Below are 12777 nucleotides of genomic sequence, written 5' to 3' on the forward strand. Positions count from 1 at the left end.
TTGCTTGTTGGGTAAACCCAAGCTTAAGCAGTAACTTATTGTAATGATTTCTAACACCTTTTAACTCCATAGGATAACAGCTATGAAGTAACACTATGAATAGCTATATAACCAAAAAATAGCATAAATAGGATATATATCTATAAAAAACATACGCACGTCAAGTAACCCTCAAGGAAGGACAAAACAGAAAGGTCATTGCTGTCCCATACCCCCACGGATCTGTGAGAGTGAGGACTAGATCCTGACTGAGGGACCTTCCTCCAGTCCCCCCCGACAGCCCAGTTCAGAGACCTCTGACTTCGCTGAATCAACTTGACATGTATCTTCTAACTGAGGGACTATTAATAAGTTGCTAACCAAGTGGAAACTCTTGGTTAATTCCTTTGTCTGTTTTATTATCAATACAAATTTAAAATTGACAGTGTTATGTTGTCTGTTTATTAGCTAACCTTTTTATTAACTGTCATATGTGCAAACTATATCTTTTGTTGTTATAAGTAAAATTTATTTTTTTATAAGTAAAACTTGTCATTGCTTTCCTTCCCAACATCACCTCCTTGATCCCGAACCAAGAAGCCCAGTGGCCAGTAAAGTTGCAGTGCTCAGTCAGTCTGCAACTAAATTCATATACTCACAGTGCCCAGCTGGCCTGTGACACCACGCACATTCTGATTTCCTCTTAAAACGTATAAAACTGAGCTGCGCCTTTCTCTCTCATTCCGAGTGATTCCCATTTCTTCACCAGGCTTAAATGTCTGGCACACATCATAAAACAGGGTCCCAAACAGTTCACCCAGAACCCCTGTCACCCACTCTCTCAGCCTGTCACATATGATTAACGGGGCGCCCTTCACTCCATGAGATAAAGCCAGACCAGGCTGCCCTGCACTTCATCTGCATATCAATTGTTGGGGGATCCCACAACTCATGACAAGAACAGCTAATTCCAGTCAGAGTGGGTGCTAATTGGCACATGGCACCTTGGGGGAGTGACGAGGTGGTATCTGGAGTGCACACATACTGAGTAGTGCTGAGCTGTAGGGTCACCATGGCTTGAAAATGCTATCGACTCTGCTAGGACACAACCCAATGAACAATATGGTATAATTATGAGCCTTTAAGCTTCTGAACTAGTACAGTGGTTTTCAACCTTTTTTCATTTGTAGACCCCTAAACATTTTCAGATGGAGGTGTGGACCCCTCTGAATTGTAAGTGTGGGTATTTCACATACTTTCGATTGATCATAGTCATCCCTTACAAAAAACTGTATAGACACCCAGGGGTCCATGGACCACAGGTTGAAAACCACTGGACTAGCATCATGCATAGTTTGTATTATACATAAGTAGGTGCCATAGACCTACTAAACTTACAGAAGTTTCAAAAAGGGTAAAATGCATCAATTCTGGATAAGCTAAATCTATGGGTGCTATATACAAGTTATTATTACAGCTATGTTTATTTCAAGGTCAGTTTTTTCATATTTGCTCTTCACTTCCATATGCTTAGGGAAAGCAGGGTCTGACAGTAAGAACCGGGGAAAAAGGGCCGCAGGGGAAAAAACTGGGGAAGAAGGCACTACTTGACACCCAGATTAAAAGTTTCCCTGCTGTAGCAGTGGGAGGAATATAAATTAAAAGACAAACCTAAAATAATTAGGTTTGTCTATGCCTCAAAAGTTATAACAAACTTGTATTTTTCCATATATAGAATCTAATTATTGGTGGGATTGTCTTACAATCAGGGTCATCTTTGATTCAAGTAAATATGGTAATTTGGAACATGTGTTTGAAAATTAGGGATTTAATTCATGATTATTTTCTACATGAACTGGTTACAAAAAGGTCTCCATCCCCTCTCCAACATTAACTCAACTTGTAATTTTGTATCAAATTACCACCTTTTGGTGACAGGCATAATTTTTGTTATCTATAAAGGGGCATTACTATGTCTCTGCCTCACATGGATGGCATGGCTTAATTTTCGTAAAATATTTCACATATGTAGACTATTTTAGTCAATTAAAAATATGCTCACAATATAACAGCAGAGATGCAGCTTTTACTGACCCATTAAACTAGGTAATCCTTCACATGCTGTCAGACACGACCCATTAGTCACAAAAAGGAAACCCACTATACGTGCTACAAAAATATTTAATTCTACCATGCAATACTAGCTTTCACCCACTAGTATCCACTACTAGGTCCTCACATCCATATTCCAAAAAATGCAAAGGATATGTAAGAACTCATAACATGCAGTTTTGTTATGGCATAAATCCATCCAAAGGTTGTCCATGAAATAGGTCTCAAATTCTTATAGAGGAAGCCAGGTGATAAATGACAGTACCATTCTGCTCCACAGAGAGCAAACGATGGAAATGTCATTGCAAGAGAAAAATATTGGGTCTTGTGAACTGCCAAGAATTTCTTGACATGGTAATTCAGATATATATTTATTAGGTTGTTGGTAAATCACCATTAACACCTACAATTAATATACTAATTTGTTTTTGTGTTAATTTTTTAACGTAAGTTAATCACTGCTGTTGCTGGGGGAAGAGAGGCTCCTCTCCCTCACTGCTGCATGTTTGGCCATGCCTACTGGGGAAAAAGTGGCCCCCTTCCCCCTCACTGCTACCAGGCACACACACATTGGAGAGCTAGGTCCTAGCGTGTGTGTATGGGGCGGGGGTGTCCCAGCTGGTGCTGGAGGAAGCTATCTGGGCGCCGGGGCTGGGTGAGGTGCCTGCCCCTCCAACAGGAGACTGGGCAGGTCCTTTGAGGGTGGTAGGGATCTCCATGACCGGGTGTACGGCACAGAGGCTGGTACCCATGTTTGCAGCGGCCATGCTACCCCAGGAAAATGCTGCTGCTGCTGGGGTTGCAGAGGGCTGTGGGTCAGAAATGTGAGGCACCGGTAATTATAAATAAATAATATAATTAAATAATAGAATAAATTGAAATTCTATTATTGTTTAACTGTGTGATTAAAATTGCAATTAATCACAACTATTTTTTTAAATCTTGCAATTAAATTTTTTGTTTGACAGCCCTAATATTTGTATTTGTATTTATATTTATACATTCATATTATACATAAACATGTATAAAATATAAATATATATACACAATATAAATATATTATAAATATAAATATTTTAGATGCACACATACACACACATTTTACAATTAAAACCAACTTACACATTCTACAACAGTTTAAGGCAATAATCAAAATACATACTATGGTAAACATATTGCCAAGAACTATGTTTTTTCAAATTCCAAGGAAACACAGGAAGTGAGTCCACTCTCCAGGCCTGGAAATTGCAAATTCTACCCCCTAGTAACAGATATAGAGTAGGTTCAACTTCGCTTTAAGAGCAAACTATAGAATAAGAGTAGTTACAGTGAAGAGACCTACGTATTAAAGCTAGCTTGTTTACTGCTTCCCAAATCTTCAACTGCATTACAGATACAACAGACTGTCTCTGGCTATTAAAAATGTTAAATAGTCGCAGGCTGCATGTACAAGGCTGCAGCAAGGGGTTTACCTAAGATACATACACAACACTGTCTGAAAAATGGAAGGAGGACTCATTTCAAGCCAAGTGCAAGCAGTAGCATGTTGCTAGGTCCTTTTCTTAATGTCTGCAATATTATTAACAATGTTTGGGTTTTTTTCTTGCTTGGAAGGAGAGAGTCCCAGGCATATCTGACAGTATCTTTGGCAGAACTATACTTTTCCTATAAATTAAATGCAGTACATCAAATAAAAGTATGAGCGAGTTTTTGGGCAACTAATACTAAGTATTACATACAACAGACCCAAAATGCAAAGTTACTGCAATTTCTTGATGTTTTAATAGTCATATAATTACTTACCAAGACTGAATGTATGACTGTTACAGAAACAACACATTTTAGTGAACAGAAACGTATGCTAACAATTTGAGACAATTAAAAGAATCAATTTAAACAGTAACTCTTACCAGGCGTGCATGTTTCTGCAATGGTGAGGGCACAAGCACGACCAAAGACCACCAAATCCAACAAAGAGTTTGCTCCAAGTCGATTAGCACCATGAACAGATGCAGAAGCTGCTTCACCACAAGCATACAAACCAGGTACTACTTTATCTTGGCCATTCACATGCGTAATCACCTGTCATTTCAGAAACAAATAATCACTTAATAGGTTTTAAAAATTCATTTGCAAAAAGCTAATTTGTAGTATTAACGTCCCGGTATGTGAATGTCTCTTGCTTGTTTTTTTAAAACAGGTAGCCATAAAAGTCAGAGCTTCCCTCAACACAAAACTGTTAAGGATTACTTCTTTAACTGGTCTATACATGAAGTGATAAACATTAGCAAAAAACCCCACACCACTTGTCCTTTCAATACTACTAACCCTAGTAAACAGCATGGTTAAAATATTTTTGAAGTTACAATTCTGAGCACAGGAGAAAAAAACTGCACCTGTTCTAACACCAGGTCACATTCACAAGGAATTTTTTTTTTAAATGATCCAAATTAATTAGTATGAGATAGTTGTCTCTGCCTGAGGTTGTGACAGGTTACTCCATTTTAGTGCAGGGACTGTGATAGTAAGAGTTAAGTCACATAATTAAGAACTTACTAGGGGTGCACCAATAGGGATTTTTGAGGCCAATACCAATAGCCGATATTAAGGAGGCATATCGGCCAATACTGATCCAATACACTGCCTGCAGCAGGTAGCATAGTAGGAGAAGGGCTAGGGGGAGGGGGAAGGGAAGGGGCGTGGGGGCACAGATCAAGGCTCTGCCATGAGGAAGGGAGGTAGGGGCAAGCACTGCCAAGTCAGGGAGGGCGGGCGGGCCAGGGACAAAGCCACAGTTTGTCTAGGGGGCATGGGATGGAGCAGGGCTCATCCAGGGGGCATAGGGGAGGTGGCGGTTGGTCTACCAGCTCCTGCTGCTGTTCCTGTTACTCAACCAGGAGGGCACGGGGGCGCATGTGCCCCTGAATCTGCACCAGGCAGGGCATGATGGGGCCAGGGCTGTTCCCAGCAAAGCCAGTGGGAGTGAAAGACTATGGCAAATTTTGGGGTGGCTGCAGCTCCCCCCCACCCCCACCCAGCGGTGCTGTTCCCTGCCCTAGCCCCTGTCCACGCCGCACAGATCCGGGGCCTGTTCCTGGCAAAGCCTGGGTCAGGCAGGGCAGGGAGCAATGCTGCTAGGAGGAGGCTATGGCGGGGGGGGCCTGCAGCCACCCCAAAATTCACCATAGCCCCCTCATAGTCCCTTGCTCCCAGCAGCACCACTGCCCACCCCATGCTCTGCCCAGCCCAAGCTCTGCTGAGAACAGTCCTAGCCCCAGCCCATCCTGCCTCATGCATATCCAGGCGCACACGCCCCCCAGTGCCCTCCCGGACAAGTGACAGCAGCAGCGGTGGGAGCTGGCAGACAAGCCGCCTCCCCTGAGCCCCTGGACAAACTGAGGCTTTGTCCCCTGCTCACCCACCCTGGCTGAGCAGCACTTGCCCCTGCCTGATCTCCAGCCCATCTCCTTCACAGCAGGGCCTTGATTCCCGCACACCCCCTCACCCCCAACTTACCAGCTTAAGGCAGCTCTTCACACTGTGGGCCGTCTTCACTGCCTACATACTGTGCTGCGACTGCACGCAGCACGGGCATTTATCAGGTCAATAATCTGATCTAGATAATTTTCTCTATATCAGTACCAATCTGATATTCGACTCATGCATCAGTGCACCTCTAGAACTTAGTCTTATAATTCAGTCCCACCTTTACACTATGTAGTGTTACCTTTACCTGCATAAGCACTGTCCTATGGAAAGGAGTTTTCTATTTAGTTGTAAAGTTTTGAGGCAGACTAAAACTGAGAACTGATGCATTCTGTTTACAAAACAAGCCAGATATATTTTGCAAGCTTTCCTTTAATATTGTAACATTAAAGGTTAAGCTTGTTTATAGTTATAAATCATTATGAACACAAGCATGCTATAAAAAGGAAACATTTCCTTTCTATTTGGGGGGAAAAAAGATCACATAATACCAATCTACACAGAGAGAAATGAATCTGGCTTTTACAGCAAACAGATCCAAATTTAATAAACCATCTTGCAATTTTTGCTTATAGGGCTAAGAAGATTAGAGTTAAATATCCTTTACTACTGATATGAGTGACACATTTTAACATTAGATTTGATTTTATTGTCTTAACTGTGGATCTATGTACAACAACATTATAGATTAATGTCTTGATTTTCTACTGTAGGTATATCAATAAAGTTTTTATGTTGGTGGGCTCTATTTTTAGTATAATATTTGTAGTTTGGTTACTTTGTTCGAACTTAGATTACGGTTGTATGTGTGTTAAGTCATCTTCAGGAGCATGGCATTTAGCCAGAATCCTTACTAAATTGAATTGAATGTAATACCAATCTACAACAGTTACCTGCCCTTTGTAGTTAGTAGGAATGCCTCCCATATTGTAATGTACAGTAGGAAGAACAGGAATAGGCTCTTTAGTGACATCTACACCAGCAAATATCATAGCTGTTTCTGAAATTCCAGGGAGACGTGTTGCTAGCTGCTGTGGTGGTAAATGGTGCAACTGCAAATATACATGGTCTTTTTCAGGCCCACAACCCCTAATGTAAAAGAAAAAGGTCATGTCAAGATTGGACTAGTTGCCTCTGTGGGATTCCTTCTACATAAAAGGTACCCGTTCCAAATCAGTTCTTTACAATACTGGTACTATCTGGAATATCTGATACAACTAAAATATGCTCGATAGCTATGTAGCAATATACTAACTCCAGAACAAACTTGAGTAATTTTTTATACTAATCCTAATAAATACTCAAGAAATTAAACACACAGATTTGACTTGTAACAAAATGGGTCCACGCATGCAATCTTTGCATTTTAAGCCACATTTTCAAATAACTACTTTTAATATTTAAGTCTCCTTGTCCTCCTAAATAGTGTTGATATCACTTGGAATTTTTACATCAGCAGTTACTCTGTTTTCTAGAAATAATTTTGTACAATGGATGACTGGAGAATATCATACACATACACACACACTCACTGTATATAACCTCATCAGAATGTATAAAGTGGTAAGGGCCAGATTTTCAAGAAAGTGCACCAAAACAGCACCTACAGTTTTCAATAAGAAAAGCTGCACATCAGGCCTTACAAACTTCTGGTCGACTATAAAGGAAGCTTTTGAGACCTTCATTTCCTATCACCATGTAGAGGGAATTCCATTCCAGGAAAAGTTTGACTAAAAAATTCTCTTCAGCTAACAGTTAAGTCCTTTGATCATGTCAAGCAATCAAGCTTGCCAAATGGACTACTATTATAATCTATCTGCTTCAACTCAAATGCTAAGAAATACTTGTGACAATTCCACTGGGGGGAAAAAAAAAAATTAAACCAACCTTCCTTCCCGAATCTCTATTGTCATAGATCGAGATACTACATCCCTGGAAGCTAGATCCTTAGCAACAGGTGCATATCTCTCCATAAATCTTTCACCTTCACTGTTAATAAGAATGCCACCTTCACCACGACAGCCTTCTGTAATAAGACAACCAGCACCATAGATACCTGCAAAAGAAAAAAATATCCTTGAAATTAAGTAATAGCAAAAGCAACTTTGTAATTAAATCCTTAAGGCTAAAATACCTGTTCATTATAGAACCATAAGATTTTAATGTTAGTTTTTCTTTTATTATTCTAGCCTCAAAGTCAATTTTCACATTTGTAGTTTGTTTCCTGCCAAAGGATTTTTTGTTATAAAAAAATCCAAACAAGATTACAAATGCCAAGATTTGGAAATATGAGGTATAAAAATAGCTTTCAGTTTTGAAGTTAACATTTTTGGAAATAATTTACTTCTAAATGTTTTTTGTTCTCAATGGTTTTAGTACTGCTGTATATTTTTCTTGAAAGGCTGATAAGCTAAATCAGGACCTCTCTACACACAAACAGTGTAGCATTTCAGAAATCTGCAGCATTTCTACAGAGCTTATCAACATCAAGCACGAATTCCCCGATGACTTAAACTGGATGTGACCAGGTATGTTTGTAGCTCTTTTTTGGCAGCATGCTGTAGTTATGCTTCTAATGTTCCCAGTCAATTTAAAAAGCATTAGCCAATTAACACATTTAAGAAATAGGCATTAAGAGCTATTTAAACGTGTTATAAAGATTCTTTGACAGGAAGCTGTAGATTAGAGAGGCTAAACTATAGAAAAATAAAGAAGACATCTCCAAGATAATGCAATTGTAAAACGTTTACAAGTTAAAAAAAATCTAAGATGTCTTGGCACCTACCCTCTAGCTATCTAAAAATGATTATTTACTTATATTATATTCAGGTAACCAGATCTCAGCCACATGCACCATAAATCTTTGCTTCTCACCCCCAAATACTAAGCCATTGCAACATGAAAGCCAGAGTTCTAAATCCATACCATCCTTCACTTCAAATGCCCACCAGCAGCTAGTCTCTTACCTTCCTCAAAATAATTCTAGCCTAAGAACAAGCCAAAGATATTCCCATCTGACCATACTGTAGTCAGTAGAATCTTCTACAACATCTCAATACACCCCTCCTCTCCCCACCTTGTCCTCTAATATTAAAATCAGAGTTACACAGTAGGTGGTCCCACATTTTCTTCCAGTACAGATTGCACTGTAAAACACTATCTACATCCAGGCTTTCAGCTACATCTGGAAATAAGGTCACAGGCGAAGTTGCATGAAGAACCTTCAATATGAGATTCTGACTTAAGTCGAGAACAACTTTTGAATCATCACTGCACAGTTCAACTATAACACCTTGTTTGTTTAGGAATAATCAATTTTGATGCCTTGAAACAAAGATTTCCTGGGTTTAAGAAACAAATGCAATGGAAAGAAGGATTAATTTTTGATGCTTTAGAGCTAGAGGCAAGGGGAGGCAAGGACTGCAGTTTTAAAAGGAAAAACCAATTGCTTTTTTAAATGAAAAACATTCAGTCCAAAATTAGGTGAACATAAGTTTATACTGAAAATGTACAAGCTGAATATAGTGAAACCCTTAATTCAGAGCTCCTTGCTTTAATTGCTGAAGGCAAATGCATCTACTTTTAGTGACTGGCAGCTTATTCATCTGCTTAGTTACTAACAACATTAACTACTGCAGATCAACTTGCAACCTGAAATTGGCTCAAGGCCCAAAAAGCTCAATTCACCCTTCTGGCACTACACATCTTAACATGAAAGACAGAAATGTCTAATATTTCAGAGATGTTTACAAATACTGAAAAAAAAAAATTTAAAAACCCCAAGGACTGCCTCTCTCATCTTCTATTTTACCTGTAGGGTGAAACTGTACAAATTCCAAATCCTGGCAAGGAAGGCCAGCTCGTGTGACCATAGCTGTGCCATCACCTGTGCTGGTATGAGCAGATGTGCAGCTGAAGTAGGTGCGACCATACCCACTAGAAAACATTTAAGAAATTAAAATGTTTGCCAAAAATATTTCCCATAAGAAAGAAACAGACAAACAGTACAGTGTAATCTCTGCACTTTGGGCAAATGTACAGTTTTCCTAAATGCAACCAGCCACAATGCATAGATATCCATTTAAGTTTGTGCAGAAAGTGAAAAATGACTTATTTTAACTTATGATGAACAACATTGGTAGACCGTCCAGAATGCTCAACTAATATCTGGAAACCAACTGAGGCCAGCATGCCAAAAGGAAACAGGACCACACTGCCTCAGAACTGCTAACTAGGGTTACTTTATAAAAGGTCAGTAGAGCCACTAAGAAGTAAAATGTAACTAACAGGGATCACATGCTGCTTTTCCTCACTTTGATTTAATTTAACTCAGGTGATTTTACTTAGGACCCTGAACTATTTTTCTGAAAGTAGAGTTATCCAGGAAGACAAGATCTCTCTGCTATCAGGGTCCTATTTTCAGACCCTTATTCATAAGTATACTGTGGGTGGATCTACACATGTAGTTAATGCAACATAATAAACTCCAGAGCAGTTTCCTTCAGACTGCACTGCTCCCAGGTGCAGCATCTACATGTGCACCTGGGACAGCAGTACTTTGAGCCAGGGTGGAGCAGCAAGGGGGATCAGCCGCAGGCTCTAGGTGGCAAAAGGGGCTGGCTGGGGCATGAGTGTGCCAAAACTGTACAGCCAAGTGGCTGCCCTCCCCCCATTCAACCTGGAGCCTGTTACCAGACTGAAGCTGCTCCGCCCTTGCTCAAAATGCTGCTATCCTGGTCACGATCCACACGTTACAGCATAGTAAATGACTCTGCTGTAAGATAGTACTGTCCCCCAACAGTACTGGCTTATGGTGGAGTTAATTAATTTACTGTGCCTTAATTCCCTAATTCCAGTGCATGTACAGATGGTGACATTTTACTGTGGAACTAATTAGTCAACTGCAGTAAGGCACATATGCAGATGCACCTGGTGACTGGTACCATTAGTAATTTCTAGAAGAGATTTAAAACTACTAAACAAGAGAAAAAATGTGAAATCAGGGTTGTACATGCAAAATGAAATTCCCGCAGCTTGAAACATGGTGAAAAAAACAAGATATTTAACTAAGAAATATCAAGCTCCTAGTTCATTCTAACTTCAACAGAAGACAACAGTGCTCAGTATTTGAAGATTAATCCACTTATTGGGTGTTTAGATTAAGGCCTTCTCTGTTAAAAAGTCAATGGCTAACATTTTCAAAGACAAATTCAATATGCAGCCAATCAACACAAAATATATAAGTTCAGCCTTGTTCTATTTATGGTAGGGCTACCATCCTGAAACCAAAACAAAAACATAAGAATTGCCATTTATTAGGTCAGACCGTAGGTTCATCTTGCCCAGGATCTTGTGTCACAGTGGCAGAAAATGGATACTGAAAAGGACAGAACTGTTCCTCTCTCACTTGCAGCCTCCAGCATTTAAGGTCGAGGAAGTTCTTATTCAGAGCCTATACCCCTAAATCCCATGCTCAATACCTACTGATACATCTTTCCTCCAAGAATTTGCCCAACCTCTTTTTGAATCTGGCTAAACTGTCAGCTTCCATAACATCTACTTTCATTAGATACAATGTGAAAAAAAAACCCCTTATTTTTAATTTTAAAACTTCTTACTTATTAGTTTCATTTTATGACCCTTAGTTCTTGCACTGTGAGAGAGTAAATAATAAACCCCTATTTACTATTTTCTCTTCACCTTTTAGTATTTTGTGAACCCTTACCATGCCCCCCCTCAAGCATCTCTTTTCTAAACTGAATAGGCCTACGCCTCTTTAGTTTCGCCTCATATAGATGCTGCTCAATGCCACTAATCATCCTTGTTGCCCTTCTTTGTATCTTCTTTAGTTCTTCAAAAAAAAATGATCAAAAGCCATAAGCAGCAGATAGAAAAAGAAAAAAGACAGGCAGAACACAGGGAACTATGCACTCAAAACAGAATCCCACATAGCTGATACACCAAAATTATATGAGCTACTGCAATTTGTCTTGTGTTGATCCACTAGGTTAAAAGTAGTGGTGGCTCAACCTTTTGGCCTTAAGTTCCAAGATCAGGGCCCTGCACCACCCCTGCCTAGCCGTGCACCAGCCCTGCATGGTGTATCTAGAACACAAGGCCATGGTCCACAGGGCTCCCTACAGATCTTTTGGGACTCCTGTGAGCCAGATGACAAGGCACCCGGGACTGGATCCAGCCTGCAGGCTGGGGGTTGAGCATCCTAACAAAGGTGTTACTTTACCACCATTAGGACAGTCTTAATATATTGTGATGTGCTGATTAGCAGCTATATTTCATCAGCAACACAAAAATAACCTTTGTTTCCCAAAAGAAACAGTGCATCACAATGCAAAGGGTCCTACAGGAACATGGTCTCACCACACTTCCAGTCTGTCTCTCCTGTTACATGAAGCCTTGGAGAGTAGATTGTAGCATAAATATATTATCATTGGCTTCATAGTTCCTTATCTTTAGTTCCTTAACTTTAGTTTTTATAGTACCACGTTGTAACTTAAGGCTAGACAATACTTAGCCCTAGCAATTGAAGCCACAGTATTCTGCATTCATCAATCTAAATCTAAAAGGAACAGTTCAAAATTTGCATTTATGCTATTTTCAATTCAGAGTAACTTGATTTACCTAGATATATTATTATTTCCATTTTATAGATTAGGTATGTAGGCATGTATCCTCCTTAGGGTGCCAGGAGGCCTGGTCACTTTTTTTGTTTTTTTTTTTTTTTAAATGAACACCCATTTCTCTCCTGCTACCTTAAAACTATTTTTTTCTAAAGGCAAGAAACATTATATCACATTACCCAGTGGCAATGACAGTGTTCTTGGCTCTGAAACGATGTATAGAACCATCTTCTATGCATAGTGCAATAACACCACAGCATTCTCCATCTTCCATAAGAAGGTCCAAGGCAAAATACTCCACAAAATAGCTGGTATCATATCTTAAGGACTGAAAAAGGAACAGAAAACAGCAACATAAACATTTTTCTTTAAAGCCTAACAGATTTACATCAAAATAAAATCATTTTTATTAGAAATATAGCAAAATACATACATAAAACATAACAAAATCTAATATTAACATAAACCACCACCAGAAATATCATACAAGCAAACTCAAAGGACTCTTAATATTCAGTTCAAAAGAACTCACATATTTGTTATACTACAAAGAAAAGGATAA

At 39.5% G+C, this 12777-nt stretch overlaps 1 protein-coding gene across 2 annotated transcripts in view; it reads right to left on the bottom strand.

Moving 5' to 3' along the window:
* SDHA (succinate dehydrogenase complex flavoprotein subunit A) overlaps positions 1-12777 on the bottom strand; it is a 33172-nt gene that overhangs the window by 5947 nt on the left and 14448 nt on the right. For both annotated transcript variants that reach the window (XM_090049207.1, XM_090049206.1), the window contains exons 6-10: positions 12395-12543; positions 9389-9513; positions 7465-7633; positions 6471-6666; positions 4002-4173 (exon numbers count right to left, since the gene is read on the bottom strand). In XM_090049207.1, coding sequence (XP_089905333.1) covers positions 4002-4173; positions 6471-6666; positions 7465-7633; positions 9389-9513; positions 12395-12543 — 811 coding nt within the window. The remainder of the gene's footprint in view (positions 1-4001; positions 4174-6470; positions 6667-7464; positions 7634-9388; positions 9514-12394; positions 12544-12777) is intronic.

The sequence above is a fragment of the Crocodylus siamensis genome, chromosome 5 (genome assembly GCF_052110815.1).
Source record: "Crocodylus siamensis isolate JL-2025a chromosome 5, ASM5211081v1, whole genome shotgun sequence".
Classification (NCBI taxonomy): Eukaryota; Metazoa; Chordata; order Crocodylia; family Crocodylidae; genus Crocodylus; species Crocodylus siamensis.